Source organism: Trifolium pratense, linkage group LG7, assembly GCF_020283565.1.
Source record: "Trifolium pratense cultivar HEN17-A07 linkage group LG7, ARS_RC_1.1, whole genome shotgun sequence".
NCBI lineage: Eukaryota > Viridiplantae > Streptophyta > Magnoliopsida > Fabales > Fabaceae > Trifolium > Trifolium pratense.
Genome location: NC_060065.1, coordinates 38202710 through 38221799, shown reverse-complemented (window position 1 = coordinate 38221799; position 19090 = coordinate 38202710). Strand labels below are relative to the sequence as shown.

At 28.5% G+C, this 19090-nt stretch overlaps 1 protein-coding gene across 7 annotated transcripts; it reads left to right on the top strand.

The window, feature by feature from the left end:
• The first annotated feature begins 7799 nt into the window (after nucleotides 1–7799).
• LOC123899610 lies at nucleotides 7800–10883 on the top strand. 7 transcript variants are annotated; one of them, XR_006805687.1, is made up of 5 exons: nucleotides 7800–8094; nucleotides 8398–8491; nucleotides 8683–8812; nucleotides 9242–9357; nucleotides 10138–10868. XR_006805687.1 is itself a non-coding variant. In XM_045950782.1 (4 exons), exons 1-4 carry the CDS (start codon nucleotides 7879–7881, stop codon nucleotides 10282–10284), a joined length of 573 nt encoding a protein of 190 aa, XP_045806738.1. In that variant the 5' UTR covers nucleotides 7800–7878; the 3' UTR covers nucleotides 10285–10870. The 7 variants fall into 7 exon arrangements, 1 of the variants encoding a protein (XP_045806738.1); XR_006805685.1 differs by having other exon boundaries at nucleotides 8683–9357; nucleotides 10138–10883; XR_006805684.1 differs by lacking the exon at nucleotides 8683–8812 and having other exon boundaries at nucleotides 9242–9680; nucleotides 10138–10874.
• The last annotated feature ends 8207 nt before the right edge of the window (nucleotides 10884–19090 follow it).

Here is a 19090-nt window from a genome sequence, read left to right as displayed (position 1 = left end):
CGAAACAAACCTGCAAATTTGAACAAAGAACAAACACAGTAATAAGACGGGACAAACACCGTACTAAGACGAGATAAACAAAAACAAATACTCCGCACTAAGACGGGATTAAAACAACACCAGATGAAACAATCACATGAGAGAAAACTCGAATAAAACCTAAAAAGTGTGTGGATATTACTTATTTAAATAAAATCAAATAGAAAACAATCAAGAGTTTTAAAAGAGTTTTTTTTTATATAAAAAATAATATAATATTTGAAAGAGTTTTAAAAGAAAAAATATATAATATTTAAGAGAGTTTTTTAAAAAATATTAATATTTTTGGTACAAATCATTTCGTCTGATTTGGTTAATTCAAACGTTAAGAAAACACCGTAAAATTATCGGGACTCCTTTCTTCTATGAACCACGAATTAAAAAAAAAATATAAAGAATGAGCAAAGCCCGCGAGAAGGGTGGAGGGCACAAAAAAAAAAAAATCTGACAAGAGAGTTGGCAAATATTAATCACACACGCTCTATCTATGTATGTATTAAATGATGTTACTTTTTCCACACTACCTGTTTCTTAAAAGATGTTTGTGCTTGCATAAAAAAAAAGTGTTTGTGCTAAATGTTTCCTAAAATTATACCACTGCAAAAAATTCACCATTTACCCACTGTCAAAACCGTAGCTAAAAGTGCCTTAGACCGTGGCTAATAAAGTTTGCCATGATAATTTTGAGGGTGGCTTATACCGACGTCACCAAATTTAGCCACGGCTATATTTGATTTTTGCGACGGCAATAAAGAGTGTGGTAACGATTTTACAACCATGGCTTTTTATCAATTAGCCACGGTCAAACCATGGCAAAATAGTTGTTATGGAAATAAGAAAATTGATTTGGCTACGGTTGTAGCCGTGGCTAAATCATCCGTTAAACGTAGCCACACTTATAACCGTGGCTAACCTTGTTTTTTTTTTTTTTTTCTTTTTCAGCTTGTCTTCTTTCATGCTTTTTCTCTCCTTTTTTTGTACTATTCAATGTAGAGCATGAGATGTTGGTGAAAATTCTTATTAGCCAACAAATGATTTTCTAAGTTATTGGTGAAAATTCTATATAAATCCCAAAAATACCTTTCTAAGATAAATCACAAAAGAACAACTGAATGTAAGTTCCTTGCTTCTGATCCAATCAGGAACATTTCCTAGGCTGAGATTATTATAAGACAGGTCTATGGACAAAATGCAGGAAACATTTTCAGATTCCCTATTAGGGCAGATTCCCTATTAGGTCACAATGAACAGCCTTTGTTACAATGAATAACTTCATTAAGATAAAAACATCCTAATTTAAAACTGAAATTAGAAATATGAGAATGATTAAGCAACTGCATACCTTTAACAATACGATTACCTAAATGGATCGTGGTTCAAACAAAATTCAACAATACGATTATCAAGGACAAATTACCTAGAGTTAAAAAAAAAAAACCATCGAGGACAAAGTCCATGAACTACACATAATCTCTTTTAAAAAATTTAAAAAATTAATTTTAGTTGACACAAACAATGTTTCCAATAGTTCGTGTTAAGCTTAACATGCATTTACTATATATATAAGGCAAAGTCTATGGTGCACAAGTCTCTTAAGTTGTGCACCATGCACAAGTCACCGGCAACACTATAACGAATATGAATTTTACAAAATCCACTATTGGATTGAAAGTTTATATCGTATAGATCATCCATAAATTTTTTAAAAAAAAATTGAAAATCATTTGATATGTTATTGAGACCCATCAAAATTAACGGTTTATGGATTTTTATTGAATACCGTTAATCTTGATGGGTCTCAATAACATATCAAATGATTTTCAAAAAAAATTTAAAAAATGTATGGATGATCTAAACGATATAAACTTTCCATCCAACGGTGGATTTTGTAAAATTCGTATTCATTATAAAAATATCGAAAACTTGTGCACCATACACCACTTAATCAAGTGGTGCATGTTAGACAAAGCCTATATATAATAGTATTAGGATATATTATAGAATCTATACTAATGTGGTTTCTAGACTATAGTATAGATGAATGGATGTTATTTCCATTTACCGTGTAATAGTAGTAATGTGTATATTGCAGTGTGACATATGATTATTTATTTTTTGATCAAAGTGCGTGACATATGATAAAATGCAATGCAGTGGCACCTATCTTATAGGGGTCCATAAGATAATACGCATAATCAGAATGTCAAAGTGGAGTAAAAGCATAAATATGGCACACAACATGTACAATACTATTTTGTGGTGTATATTTGATCACATTATTCACCGACAAAACAAGACATAGACCTACTTAGGCATATGAAAAATAAAAATAGTCTAATCTACTTAAGAATGTCTTTTTTTTTTTTTAAAAAAATAAAAATCCAAAATATTAATTATATTATAAATCTAAAGCTATTTTAGCACAAGGCGTATCAAGAATAGAAAATAGTTACGAGGATCAAAACCACTCCCAAAAATAAAAAACTCACAACGTGGCTAATTAAAACACATAAGTCAGCACCGATGAAGATCAAGGAAAGGCGGTACACTTTTGCTTTGAGTTATATACCACCACATTTGATTTTTCATCCGACTGGTAATTATCTTCTCATTTACAATTCCTTGAGACCAATAAAAGAGACACCATAGGAAAGATGTTAAGAAAGGTCACATCAATTGCGAGATAAATGATAGCAATTTTCGCATTACATGCCGGTTTTGCAAATTATTCTTTGTTGGAAGTCTATATTATTCAACAAATGTCATGCAAAAGAGATATTTTCAACAAAACCACTTTATTCCAAACTAAATCCTAAAGAGTCATCGTTTCTTCCATGACGTCCTCGACCAATATTCCAAAAACACATTTGATAGAAAACTCTTCATCATTTTCGAGCCTCGAAGACCACTTATCATCCATATTATCATGTAAAAAATGTTATCCAACAAAGAGCAACATTTCTATGACCACCTTGAACTCTAACCACCCACTCACGCCCCACCCACCATCTCCGCCATAGACACATCTTTATCAATAACACAACGAAAAAACCTACTAAATTTCTCACAAAGTAAAGCATATATGTTGCGTTCAAAATATGTGTAAGTATACACAGTCAAAATTATAGCTAGTGATAAGAAAGAGTATTGAACCCACATCAATTGTTTAAGGAAACTTCATTCCCTTTGGCATACAAAATAGTTCTTAGCTTATGAACAAAAAGGTAACCAAATAACATTTAGAGTTTCAAAAGTAAAAAGAAAATTAATTGTAAAGATTGGTGGAATAGAAGTTGGAAACATGTTGGAACAATGATTCATTCAACTACAATATAATGTTTGTTGGCACCAAATTAAGAGAAAAATAAATATATACACTATCAACTAATCACAATTATATTTTTTGTCACGTCATCTCATTTAACTTCACTTTTTTTTGGTGATATTAACTTCACTTTTTTTAATATGACAAAATTAAAATTGAACCATTTTTATTGATTATCGGTGTAAAATTAATTTACATTGACGTTCCTTGCCTTTTAAGCTCCCAAATTAAACATAAATATCTACACACTATGAGGGTTAAAAATCTTTATCATATGTTGGAGAGATACCTAACTCTTCTCAATATAGTAAAATCAACTAACTTCTATATATTATCAAATTCAGTTATCACTTATCTTTCTTATTGGAGCACATTGCCCTTTGAGATGGATAGGAGGGATTGTGTATCACATTGGACATTTCTTTCTTTTGCTTGAAAAGATGGAATTAGACATCCATTTTTTTGGAGCCCTGTCCTATCATCATCTTTTAAAGTCTAGATTCCCACACGTTACGTTGACTATTGAGTATGAACTATCTAGTTTGTACGAGAGAGTAACAAATTGGTTGATTTAATGAAAAACAAAAAGCTTAGAATTTCATTTGCTAAGGAAATTGTTGATGCTATTGTCACCCATATGTGACACTTGTTGAACAAAAAAAAATGCTTTTTCTTGTTAAAGAACAAATGCAAATAATACATAATAGAAACTAAGGTCATTTATTCGATCCCAAAATTTTGACATACATCAACGTTAAAATTTTTAGAGGTTTTATTATTTATTTGATTCTCACAAGATGTGAGAGATTAGTCTTTATAATTGTACTTTGAAAATATACAAAAAAAAAGAAAAAAGATGTTTAGAAATATAAAAGACCAAAGAAACTTAATTCAACAATCAAATGTAACTTTCTTTTTTGGTACAATTCAAATGAAACTTTTGGTTAATAATAGTAATATTTGTCTAACTCGTTTTTGTAAGAAAATAAAATATAAATTGTTTTCTATCATGATTCATGAATGTGTAAAAATTCAATCTGTCAAATTTTTGAAAAGTGCAATTTATATATTATTTTAAAATCTAGATTGTAATTAAAATAATTTTTTTATACATTCAATTTTAAAATTCAGATGTGAAAAAATTTTGAAATTGGTTTTTGCTATAAGAGGACTTCGAACCATATATATATAAGGGAATTTAAATTCTAAAATCTAGATGTGTAAAATTGATTTTTTGTTATCTAAATTTTAAAACTTGAAAGGGAAATATTTTGCAAAAATAATCATTTTGGAGGCGCAACAGAACTATAGGAGTGGGTAAAGAATTTCACAAAGTAAGAGATAGTTAATTGGGCCAAACATATTTGATAAGTCCAATTTACCAATCAAGTTTATAACCCAATACCGGTTCTCCCAAAGGTGGTGAAATTAAGGAATTTATTTAGAGATTTACTTTTTGCGCCCCCTGAAATCACCAAAATAATCTCCTTGCATTCTAGAATGCGAGCACTGTTCGGACCCTATTTTGCGAGTGAATATCTTATTTAACATATTTGATAATATTTTCATTCATGGAGCACAAACATTAGGTTTGAGTCAAATAAAATTGTCACTCGCAAAATAGGGTGCAAACTGAAATACAGTTCGCTATTTAGAGTGCGAACCCAGTTTGCACTTTAACTAATGAACATTATAAAAATGTGGCTAATATCTGATATCATAATTTAATTTGCCACTGCAGTAACATTATCGACCAATCACACACACCGTAAAGATAGTTATAATGAATTGTTTTATTTGATATGACCAAGTTTACATTTATACTTACAATAGACATGTATCAAAATAACAAGAGCTGATAAGGCTACAATTGTTACTTTAACTTGCGAACTATGTTTCATTCAAAATTGTTTCATGGGAGATGAGAGAAGGGTGAAGGGGACAAAAAAAATTGATTTTTTATAAGGTTTACATCCTAGGATGCGAACTGACCCAGTTCGTAGTTTGCCTTCTAAAATGCGAACTCTTTTTTCTCCACTTTTTTCTATTTACACACTCACGTCCTAAGTAGCGAAGGGGTAAATTGGAATGTTGGGGGGGGGGGGGGGTGCACAAGTAGTGCAAGGATCAAATATCATGCAAATATTTTGAGCTATCATGCTCTATGAAGCACGGACATGGACACCGGACACGACACAGACACTAACACGTCGACACCGATAATTGTTTTTGAAAAAATGACATAATTTAGTGTAATCATAAGTGTCAGTGTCGAACACGGACACAGACACGTGTCCGACACGGACACGCATAATATGAGGAGTGTCGGTGCTTCCTAGATCATGCTTATTTAAATGCGTTCAAAATGAAGAATCAAATTGTTGAGAATAATGCTTAAATATCTTTGAAGAATTTAGATTTAATTATAGTTTATATTTATATTTCTGTTTAGAATTTTAAAGATGCATGTGTTTAGAATATTTAAGATTAGTTTATTAGTTTAAAAGATTTGACGTAAAAATTTATTTTTCTTGTAGCTCTATTTATAGATAGGCATATCTATTATTTATTAGTTTGAGAGTTTCTCTCTCCATGCAATTTTCTAACGTGGCAATATCACATTCATCCTACGCATGCGTGGCATTCTCCAATGCTTCTCTATCTGACGTGTCATTATTATACTTTCTCTTAGTCATTCTTTAATGATTTTCATCTTTTTACTTCAAAATAATTTAGTGATTTTATTTAATGGAGAGAGAAACTCCCAAACTAATAAATAATAGATTTTGTAAAATGATCTATTTTGATTGTACTTTTTAGCCTCAACATTTTTTTAAAAAATGATCTATTTTTAAAATTATTTTGATTTTGATTACTATTTTAAAATATTTTAGAATATGAAACGTTTAAATTTCGTAATAAAATTAATATTTACTATTTTAAAAAATTCGTATTATAATTTAATTTAAAAATATTGTATTATTCTATATATTAAAAAATAAGCAAAATAAAAAATAATGTAAAGAAATTTTTTTATGAATTGTTATTGAGGTAATGTTTTATTTTTATAGGAGGTAATATAATAAGCACTTATAATAGTTTTTATGGGAGGTAATGTTTTATTTTTGAATATATAATTAATATATAATCAAGTATAACATTTATATTTTCAAAAAAATTAGTAAAAAAAAATTATTTTTTAAATCTTTCACATTTCAAAAATATTAATAAAAAAGTCTAATTTGAATGATTTATAAAAATCTAATTAAAGAATTATAAGAAATAAGAAATAGAAGTCATGAAAAGGGTCATGACCAAAAACAAAAAATCATGAAAAAGGGATTCTCTCTTTGACTGAATGCAATGCAAAGGGGATTCTTAAAAAAGGAAAATCATGCAAATGATTATAAATAAATAAAAAATAGACTTTATTACATCTCCATATATAGACATATTTAAAAATATTGGTCAACAAACTATTAAAATTCTTCATAAATGTATTATAAAAGCATCATTATCATAATAAGAAATAAAATATATTGGAATAAAAAAAAATCACGTCAAACAAAAAAAGTTACATTATCAAGTCCAAAAGAATTGTAATTAATTCTCATTAGTTAATTTTAGAAATATTTGATAAGATTGATGGTATTTTTTGCTATAAATATTACAACTCACAACATTCCTCACATCATTCTGATATTCCTTCTAAGTTTTTTTCTTTTTGCATGTTTTCTCACTTAATTTGTAATTTCATCCTAAAGCATAATTGACTAATGTTTTGTTTGTTTTTTGCAGGAATATATACAACTTCGGGACGGTGCACTTCCATAATAGTGTTATTCCAAAAAAAAAAAATTCAGGAATATATACAACTTCGATACCGTGCATTTCTATAACAGTGTTATTTCGAGTTTTATAGCGCTACAAAAAATGGTTGCATGTCTTTAACATATTTTTCTAAATATTTTAATGTTTTGTTTTTATTGTGCTAACTATATATTATTTGTTGCAGTAAAAAAAACTATATATTATTTGTAATCATTGTCCTTTCCTCTAATTTTCCATAACTCTTATGTATACTCCCACTACAACAAAACTGTTGTTTAGCTTCAAAATATTTAGCGTCCGCCCCGACACGGACGCTACTAGCGTCTCATTTGAGTCTGCATGACAGACGCTACTGTGTTTTTATTTTAAATTTAAATTTTAATTGAATAATCAAATATAGAGTCTGTCTTTTGGGACACTATGAGACGCTATGGAAAAAAGAAAAAATGCATAGCCTTAGCATCTGTTGTGGCGGACTCTATATTTAATTAAATTAAATATAAAAAAGAAACTAATTGTTAAGTGCCCAATATTTTTCACAAATTTTCATTTTCCCACATTTTTTTCATTCCCACTCTTATAATAACATTTTAAATTTTATATCTTAATTTTTTTTCACAAATTTGTTTCTTAACACACATATTTTCCCAAAAACATAACATTTGGCTAAAACGAAAAGCAAAATGAGTGAGACGATTCCAACACCTAATCGCACAATACGCCGCCGTTCAATCCTCCTCCGCTGTTCAATCTCCTCCGCCACCGTTTATTCTCCTCCGCCGCTGTTTAATCTGGAAGCACAATCCGTCAATCTCTCGGATGTTCTCCTTCAAACCCTACTCCGTCGAAGAACCACAACCCCTCCGCCGGACGTCTCTGTCGTTCTTTGCATTTCCAAGGTATGTAGTAACTTTATCTCTCTGTCGTTCCAATGTATTGATTGATTGCATGTTGTTTCTCTTTAGCTTGTTTCTATATCGCATTTTATGGGTCAAACAAGAGATGAACATGAACTGATGACAACACAATAATCTTTGAGTTACAAATTAATTTTGTTCTGATTTTTCTACCCACCTTATTGTCTTGTATCTGTTTGATAAAATGCCTCTCAAGGAGTAAATCATTTTATTTTGTTTGGCATAATTTTTTTTATTTTTGTTGATAATATCTATATTTGGGGTTTGAATGATTTGCCTAACAAGAGGATGAGGAGGGGGACCAATAAGAAAATGAGGAGGGGAACAACCATGATAAAGATGCTTGTGGGAAGCTCATTATACGTCGTATTTATACTGGGTAAGATCATATGATTAAACTTATGTTAAATTAAGTCACTAATTTTATTATGATTGCTCATAATTTAGTTAAAATTCCATGTTAATTCAAATTGAAGTAGTGTTGGAACTCTTGTAGACCGTTGGAACTGTTTTGTGTCATTTGAATTGCATGATTTGACTTTTCATTTGAATTGCTTAATGGGTTCTTAGGTTTACTCCAAGCGATGTGGCTGCTGCAGCGATTAGGCGTGTTATAGAACCAACTTTTTCAGACAATATCACTTGCTATAGTGATATCACCCTAGAAAAAGATAAAACAATTTGGTTTGAAAGATTTGGAGTAAGACATAATTAATTTTGTGGTGATTTGATAATTTTGTGGTGATTTGATGACTTTGTTGAGCCTATGTAACAAATTATTATTTTATTATTTCTGATGTTAGCTTCATGGGTATCCCACCACGCGCAACAAATTAAAACCACATTTCATCAAAAATGCGGCAAACGTTTGAATTCTCATGATTTAGTGTGGGTGGTTATATGCTCATGATTTCTTACTTCAATGCTTCTTTGTGTTCTGTTTTCCATTATCATCAATTGGAAGTAACAGAGGTATTTCTGTTGCATCTGAAATGATATTTGCTTCCATGTGATTGTGGCATTTCCTTTTTTCTTTATTTCCTTCTTGTATATCTTTATACATTATTGATTTGAGATGCAACAATTATAATGATGTTCAATGTTTAATCTTATAATTTTGTATTCGCAGGGCATTCATATAAACTCAGAATGTTATGTTTCTTCTATTCTTTTACCATGCTGAAATATGGTACAATGTCTTTGGTAAAACAAAAAAGACATTACTCTTTTGAGAAGCAGAGTTCAGTTGAGTTAAATAGTGTGACAAATTCTCAATATGCCTTTGACACTTCACTTTATCTTTGATTATAATGAGTATATTATTTTATGCCGTTGACACTTCACTTTCTTTGGACTTTGGTTTTAATGAGTATATTGGTAGAGATTATGGTTATGAGAAATTATGGTAGCTACTGTAAAAGATAATGATTTTTTGATATATTTTATACCAATATATGTGCCTTTCGTGGATGGTATTTTAAAAAGAAAATAAAACAAGAGCCTTGGTTATAGAACAAACTTTTCCAGACTTTTCTCCGGCAGATGTGGCTGCTGCAGCGATTAGGCAGGTTATAGAACAAACTTTCCCACCTTTATTATCTTTAAAGTTTGGAGGAGTCTATTTATCTATATATTTTAAGAAAAGTCTTGCTGCTATTGGGATGTGGCAGAATTTTGCACAGCTGCTGCAATTTTGTTCTTAGTCTTTGTTTGGACAGTAGAAATTATGTATCTGTGCTGGTTACACTTGTCTTGTTGCATCATATGTTTAATAGACTTTGATTTAATTATGATAAAGGACATTATGACATAGAGTAGTTCATGTTGCCAACTTTGCCTAGTGAAGAAAGTTTAGTTTGTTATTATATATTTGTGCTGGTTACAAGAATCCACATTGAAAGTTTATTGCACTGCAACTCCTTTTGTCTGTTAAAATTATTGGACTTGTGTCTAGTAACATTTTTTTGACATAAGTGAAAAACAAAATCATATTGTTATTGATGTTGGTCTCATATTGATTTACAGGCTGAATATCATGAAAATTTGGCCAAAGTGACACAAACTGATGGTGGTGCTACTCGTGACATTCAAGAGGTTGATGGATCGCAAAGAATTCAAATATGGAAAGATGTTTCCAAGGGTAAGTCTCGGGGGAAGATGTTATGGTACTAGACACTTGGCTAAAAACCTTAAGTATAAAAAATTGATTTATGAGGCAGAGGCACCTCACAATAGGGCAGAGAACCAGATCATTGAAGCTGCTAGAGCTGAGGCTGCTGCAGCACGTGCAGATGCTGAGGCTGCTAGAGCTGAGGTTGCTCAGCACGTGCAGATGCTGATGCTGCTAGAGCCGAGGCTGCTGCGTCAACTGCGAGAACCAGATCATTGGAAATAAAGTTTAAAGAATTCCAAAGTCGCATGATGGCTTTGGAGACGGCCTCCTGTAGTGGTCATTCTCGTCAGAGTTCTCATCCTCATTATGATAATGAATTGGATGATCAATCGGTTGATGAAGAGGAAGATGCTTGATTTTGTGGGTTATTTTGATAGTAAGTTTAAGAGCTATTTTGATAGGTTATATATTTTGTGGGATATTTTGGTGGGTCATATATTTTGTGGGTTGTTATTTCGATGGATGTAGACCTTTTTGTTGACATTTTATATATATGGTTATATACGAGAAATAGATGGTCATGTTAAGAATTGATGAATTTAAATGGATGTAGACCTTTTTGTTGAGATTCTATATATATATATGAGAAATAGATGTTTATGTTAAGAATTGATGAATATATATATTTAAAAAAAAAAAAAAATCACCTTTTAGCAGACGTTATGTAATTCAAAAATTAATATATAGCATCCATCAAGGGCAAACTCTACACTTAGAGTCTGCCAAAGTGGACTCTACCAGTGACGTTTTATAATGCAAATATATATCTGTAGCGTCTATCACAAGCTGATGCTAGTAGCGTCTGCCTTATGTACATGTTAGTAGTGTCCCCTTGGCGTCTAACGTGACAGATGCTAAATAGCGTCTACTGGACGCAACTGTCTAGCTTCAGGCATTTAAGTGTCTATCCCGACACAGACGCTAAGTAGACGCTAAGAACTACGTAGCGTTCGTTTCTGGCCATTTAGCATCTCATTTAGGCCGACGCTAAAAAGCAGTTTTGTTGTAGTGTCCGTATTTTTTTGCGACAATGAGACACTTGGTGGTGGTTTGAAGGACATACTAATTGTGCATTGATTTCCTAAAACTAATAGAAGACGTACACGGGAGACAAGACTATCGACAAGAGGATTCAAAATAAAAAAGAGAAATCATTTTTTTCTCTAAAGTCAAACATTATTCATCTTTCTTTTTAAACTATTTTTTTAAAGAAGCCAAAATATCATTCATCTATCTTTGTAACATGTATTTACGATTTGATCTTGTATACTCTATTTGTTATGAGGAAATATGTGTTGATCGTATAATTAGTTTGTTTTAATTTTTGTAATATAAATAATCAAGTGTTATTCTTTTTTTTTTGCTGGTGTTTATCAATTATAAAGTTTACTTATTAAAAAAAAAATTGTTATTCATATATGTATTTTTGGTTTAAATCATATTTATAAAAAAAAAATTATACTATTATTGATAAATATTGTACTCTATTTTTTACTCATTATTTTTAATGTATATCAATTACTTTGTAACCGGCATATGTGTATGTAGCTTATTTTTAGAGAAATATTTTGCATGTTCAAACATTTCTTTCAGTAAGTAACGTCTTTACAATATATTGTAATATTGTTTTAATCAATATTATGAAAATTTATTATCCTTTTAATTGTAAAGAATGGCTCAATGTTAGAACGATCCGAAGAAATATAAACCATATTCAGTGCATATTATTATGAAATAAATCACACACAAGATCTAACTAAACAAAGAGATAATGTATGTGACTTTAAAAGCATTCTATATTTATTCAAAATGCATTAAATTTGTACTAAAATTAGACCCAATAATAATTTGTATGTATTGGGCGCTAGCCCCTTTTGCAATCCAAAAAAAAAATATGTATGTAACTATTTAGTCCGTACTGTAAGAAAAATAATTAATTATTCGACATTTCAAAATTTCCTTTTTAGTCATGTTTTTTAAATTCATAAATTCTATTTTTGAGAGTTTCTCTCTCATAGTCCAACTCATAAGTGGCAACCTCTCAATGATCCAAGTCTTATATGGTATCATATTATTTTTTCAATTCCTATGTGGCTAAAATTTTATACTCATATATTAATACACATGCATAACCTTTTGGTAATTTACATGAGACATATATTTATATATTAATACATTACCATAATTTTTTCCGTAATTTATACGGGGATGAGAGAGAAAATACGGGAAGCGAGACTTCACTCTCCACCATGTTCAATTCCATAGTAATATAATTTTATACAATAAAATAATAATTTTCAAAATTTATACGGGAATGAAAGAGAAAACACGGGAAGCGGGAGACACTTCTCCTCCCTGTTCAATTTCATGCTAATATAATTTTGCACACTAATAATAATTTATTTTTTTGGTACCAGAATAATAAATTTTTAATAATTTATATTTTTACTTGAATATTAACCCGTGCAATGCACGGGTAAGTTATACTAGTATTTATGAATAATATATGAGAAAAAATATGAGAGAATTATCTATATAAAAATATATTACACCAAATTTCACAAAAAATAAATAAATAAATCATATCATCAAAGTCATATCTATTAGCCTGAGTAAAAAAAGAAAAAAATTAATGTCATATCATATCAAATATTATATATTTTTTTATAAAATTAATGTCAAATAATTTCTAAAAATAGAAATTTGAAATTTTAAAGTGTAAATTTGATGAGAATATACTTCGTCAGATCTTCAAATTAAATTAATGTCTCACCTTTTCTACTATAAATAACCTAACCCTTCCACCCTTGTGAAATCATCAAGTCTCTCTATTCAACAATGGCAAAAGCCCTAGTATTAATCCTATTTTTGGTGTGCTCCTTAACAATATTTGCTCAAGATCAAGAGCCTAACTTGGATGATTATAGGCCAGATATTCCGAATTACCCAGTCGGCGTTGTCCCCGGACCCGTGCCGCACTCTAACCTACCTAGGAGTTTACATCTAAGTCGTCACTTCGGGGCCTTCCATGCACCAGCACCACAACAACAACAACCGCCAGTTAAGGGCTAGAAACTAAGTAGCAAGTTTCCTCTTCAACCTTCACATCCACGACTTCTTTTAATATAGTTCTTAGTCATTGAAGTTTTATTTTTATTTTTGTTATTTGAACTTATGTTATTTTGAACCTTTGTTTTAATTGTGAGTGTTTCATGGATGATATAACGTCATCAAGTTGTAGTATGTTATCTCTTTGGAAGGAATTTTAACTTATCTATCTATATCTATCTATCTATATATATAATTGTAAAGCAAACTTTTTTTTGCTGATGTGTCGTCACTACAAAGCTTCTCATTTTTTTCTTTTTTCTAAGCAATAGTTGATGCTTATGTGTCATATATCATTACATTGCATGCTTATATGTACTTTCTAATGTAACCCTCAATTAACTTTCTCATTATTCATTAAATATATAATAATATATAGACTATATAACTCTTTGAAATAGAAAAATTCTTCACGTTTTTCATTCTTGACCTTTAAAATTCTTCTTCCCATTTTCTTAATTTATTGCATTAATTTTACACTAATTAAATATTTTAATGAATTTTTATCTTACACTAATCAATCCTAATATATTTTAATGCATTAGTCTATTATGCATCCCTTTAGAAGTTTTATCCATTTAGAAGTAGTATCTATCTATATCTATATATATATATATTATATTATATAATTGTAAAGCAAACTTTTTTTTGCTGATGTGTCGTCACTACAAAGCTTCTCATTTTTTTCTTTTTTCTAAGCAATAGTTGATGCTTATGTGTCATATATCATTACATTGCATGCTTATATGTACTTTCTAATGTAACCCTCAATTAACTTTCTCATTATTCATTAAATATATAATAATATATAGACTATATAACTCTTTGAAATAGAAAAATTCTTCACGTTTTTCATTCTTGACCTTTAAAATTCTTCTTCCCATTTTCTTAATTTATTGCATTAATTTTACACTAATTAAATATTTTAATGAATTTTTATCTTACACTAATCAATCCTAATATATTTTAATGCATTAGTCTATTATGCATCCCTTCCCGTAAAAAAAAAAAATACTCCTTCAATTCTAAAAAAAATAAAAATAAAAATAAAAGATTGTTAGAACTTAAAAACTTAAAACACTCTTCAACTCTTTAATTACACTAATTAGATGTATCTCTTAACATTCCTCCAAATATAACTTACAAAATGAAAATATTTAATGCACAATTTTTCAGATTCATTGTCACTATATATAGCCACCACCATCCACCTTTCCATGGTGCTATTGAAACTACTATGTTCATTTGGACTAAAATTGTTGTATATTGATTTCTCTCTCACTTTTTTTTTTCCTTTTCATTTTCAGGGTGAAAGAAATAATGTTTTACTTCAGTTGTGGTGTTAATCAATGAAAAGGTATTTCTAAAGTTATTTATTTTGTTCTTCATTTCTACTAAAGTTATTGTATATACTCTTTTTTCCTTCTTTGCATTGAACGAAATGATTTTTCACAAATTTTCACTTCATGTGTGGTGCTAAATCTAATCAATGAAGAAGTAGGATGAAACAAGGTTGCCATAAGCTGATGAGCTGTAGGACGAAACAAGGTTGCCAATCAAATATGTCACGCAAAACATTTAAAGATATATACATACATTTTAGAGTCAAAGTTATGTAATTGTTTAGCTCCTCTAATTGCCTCATATATGTAACTGATAAGGTTTGAAAGATCATATAATTAGAGAACACCTTCATGTCTTCCATTGAAACCCATTTCTTTTTATTTTTGCAATTTTGCTTTTAGTTTTGATGCATAACATTTTAAAATAAAATGATTTGACTCTTTTTTTTGTGTTTGCAGATCACCAGATTGCGCCTCTGTATCTCATTTTTTCGTTAGTGAACATCTTTGAAAGGTGACAGAAGAGATAATATACTATTTCTCTTTTTCCTTTTTGTAATTTATGTTTTTAGTTCTTGAGATGTTGAAGAGATATAATTTACTTAGAATTTTAATTTGTAACATAATATTTTTATACATTTGTAATGATCTTATTCTATTGTTTCTTACGAAGGTATAAACTATATATCTATTGTTAACATGAAATATAGCCATTGGGAGCTTTAGTAAGTGTGGTACCGAATTTAAAATCAATTTTTATAAAGTATATTTGTGGTACTGATTTTTTAACAGATGCTTTTTGAGAAATTCATGTTAAATATGATGTGAAGTTTATACGGTTATGACAAGATCTCATTCTATTGTTTTTGATGGTATAGACCAAACGTCTATGTCAACAATAAATATTGTCATTGAGAGCTTTAGTATATGTGGTACTAACATACTTTTTGTCAAACTAATCCGTGGCAGAGAAGCCACTTTTTGTCTAACTAATGAGGTTGAAATCTATCTTAAAAATATTTTGCCTTATGTAGAGATGGATTTTTAAAAAATAACTTTCTCACACCAACCTTTGCAATACTATTTTTTCTAGATTCCTTAACTCTTATTTCTTAATTATGGTTATTTACTCACTCATTGTATTCATGTAAACTTTTAATTTACAATAGTTGGACAGTTACAATTTTAATTAATTTTCCTATTAAATTTAAAAATAACTTTATTATAACAACCTTTGAAGTACTTTTTTTCTATCCTTAATTGTCGTGTATATAACTATATGATTTCATACAAGGCTACTACATGTTTGTGGTACAAATTTTGGATTTTGGGTCTTTATCATTTTCTCTAAACAACTCTTCGGTGATGCATTTTCAATTATGTGTTGTAGTTTTTCCCTCTCTTTCATGTCTGTCTTATGTCTTGGCTCTTCATTGGTTATTATGGCATGGTAGGAACTAATTAAAGTTACTCTATTATATAAAAATTGGGCAAATTATAAAATAAAATTTTAATTTTTAATGTAAATACAACTACATTTTTATATAATAGCTAACCTTTACGGACATGCTAATGCAATTGTAGAAAGAGAATTTTCATTTCGGTAAACGAAATCTATTATAATATAATGATAGGAAAAAATGAAATAGAAATGAAAGAGACAATGTTTAAGAATAACAAATGATTGTTACCAATTAATTGAGGGAAAAGAAGAGTTAGTGGTGATTACTTATTAGTATAATTGAAAGGATAACTCTGTCCTTACATATTCTTTATATTAAGTTGACATCATTAGCCATATTTATTCATTTTTTATTTTTTTATTTTTTTATTTTTATTTTATCAAATTCATAAGGAAAAAAGAAAAAGATATTATGAATTGAGGATTATAAATGCTAGAGGTTTAAGATAAAATCCCTTATTTATCTGAAGAATATTAGAACAAATATGATTTATTTTCTCTTTTAAAAAATATATTCTTTTATTAAAAATGTTCTTTTGAAGTCTAGCTCAAATATAAAATTTGACAAAGTTGATTTCAAAGCTCTTTAAATGTCTATTTTTTGTATTGTCAAATAAAAACACTATATATTTACCTAAAAATACTAATTGAGTTTATAAAGGTCAAAGACAAGTGTCTATATTTTTTATATAATAATATTATTATTATTATTATTATTATTATTATTAATTAATAAAGAGATTGAAATATAATTAAGATAAAGTTAAAGAGAATTGAGAGAGAAAATGCGAGAAACATAGAGAGGATAGTGGATATAAGTCAATGTCGATCCTTAAAAATATATTAGTAGACTATACTATAGTATGTCTTTATGACAAAGTTTTTTTCTTTATGATAAGTCGATGTGAATTCATGATGTGAACCGTAAGCTACCAAAATAATATCAAACCGATCAAAATTAAAATGAATAAGATATTCATTTTTAGTGCAGTATCTTTTCGCATGCTTAGCAAACTCATAATCTCATCGTTTTGTTTGATCAGCGATATGACAAATTTATTCAAGCAGAATGACAATGAAATGTTTTGGTAATATTGCGACTTTGATATGAAGATTACATCTTTCATTTTAATAGTGTTTTGACTTTAATTTGAAATATATTTAGAGGATTCAAAATATATTTAATAACCCTATAAAATACTATTTACACTACACATGCATGCAAAGTTGTTTCGAAAGTTCTTTGAATATTTAGTCTAATATAAAAAGTCTCTTTAAAGTATAAAAAAATTAATACTTCAAAATAATTTACGATTAATTAACATGTCATCTTATTCTTATAAATTAAAGGTTAAGACAAGTATCAACCATTTTTTCATATAAAATAATAATGAGATTGAAGTATAATTAAGATAAAGATAGAGAGATACAAAGAATGATAGATATAGAGAATGTATTAAAATGATCCACTATATTTTCATAAAAACAAAAAATACATTAAAATAAAAATTACACTAATTTGAAGATATATAAATCAAACCCAAAAAAAATAAGATTAATAAAACAAATTTTTAATATAATACACTAATCGAATGCACTTCTATTAATTTCTATATACACCTGAATGACACATTGTCTTTGTTTAAAACAATTTTTATCTACCTATCTATCTATCTATCTATCTATATTATAGATTCACTTGAATGGAGAAAAAAAATTAAAAATATTTTAAAAGTCACTTTTATAATCGAAGAATAATTCAACACATCTAAAAAAATTATCATTTTCAATACAATTTATTATAAAACGCAACTTTTTTTTAAAACATTCTAATCAAACCCAAGTCTTTTGAAAAAATCTCTCAAAATCCATTCAAATCATGTGTTAAAAATCTTGATTGTAAAAAAGTCTTTGTAAAAAAGTCTTTAAAATCTCACAAAATCAATATAGTCCAACAAAATCTCATAAAATCATCAAGACTTTTTTTGCCAAAATTGTCTCATAAAATCTCAATCCAATACACCCTCCGTAATTTTAATTTATAATACTTAGTGATAGTTTTTTTTTTACCGTATACTTAGTAATAGTTATTAATTAATACTTTGTAATTTGTTACTAATATTTTCTTATCACTAAGTATAAAAATTATTGTTTTTGTAAAAAAAAATTAAAAATATATATTTAATTTTGTTTATTTCGAAAACAGTAATATTTTTTTTAAAATAAGTATTTTTTTTTCAAAAAAACAGTATATTTATATTCTTATTTTTAAAAAAGAAAAATTTAAAAAATTATTTTTAATAAAGAAAAATTTTAACAGTTTGTGTATTTTTAAAAAAGTAATGTCATTTTCATATCTCCATCCAAAAAGTGGTAAGTGTTTTTAAAGTTAAAATTTTTGCTTTGTTATTTAAATGTATATGTTCTAATATTTGTTGTTTACCATTTTTATTAGTAAATTCTCGTGGTCATCGGAGGTCGTGAGTTAGGAGCGGAGTTCGTGGGTTAGGAGCGCGCCATGTGTGTACTGATGTTTAATTTAATAAATAAAAGGTGTGCGACATTATTATATAACCTTTTTTTTTTTGTTTTATTTTGGTCTCATAAGTTATAAATTTTGAATACTTTAGTCTCTTAAATTATAAATAATAAGATATTTTGATTGCTAATAAGAGAATTAAATTGTCTAAATTTATAACATATATAAAAGATTAATTTGTCCAATATTCAAATAACTTAAGGATTAAAATGAAACAAAATAAAAAATAAAAAGTCCCACACATAAGTGATGAGAACAAGAAAAGAAAAAAATGTTATGTTTACAACTGGTTAATTGAAACATACGGGAGTGGTTATGGTGCATAAGCTTTTTCCTTATGCACCATGCATAAA

What these genes read in the sequence shown, in the direction of transcription:
- LOC123899610 (XM_045950782.1), top strand. Translation starts at nt 7,879, where the DNA reads ATGAGTGAGACGATTCCAACACCTAATCGCACAATACGCCGCCGTTCA. An exon ending in ATACGTCGTATTTATACTGG is followed by an intron (nt 8,492 to 9,241) that starts GTAAGATCATAT and finishes TTGTATTCGCAG; the next exon opens with GGCATTCATATAAACTCAGA. An exon ending in CTTTTGAGAAGCAGAGTTCA is followed by an intron (nt 9,358 to 10,137) that starts GTTGAGTTAAAT and finishes ATTGATTTACAG; the next exon opens with GCTGAATATCATGAAAATTT.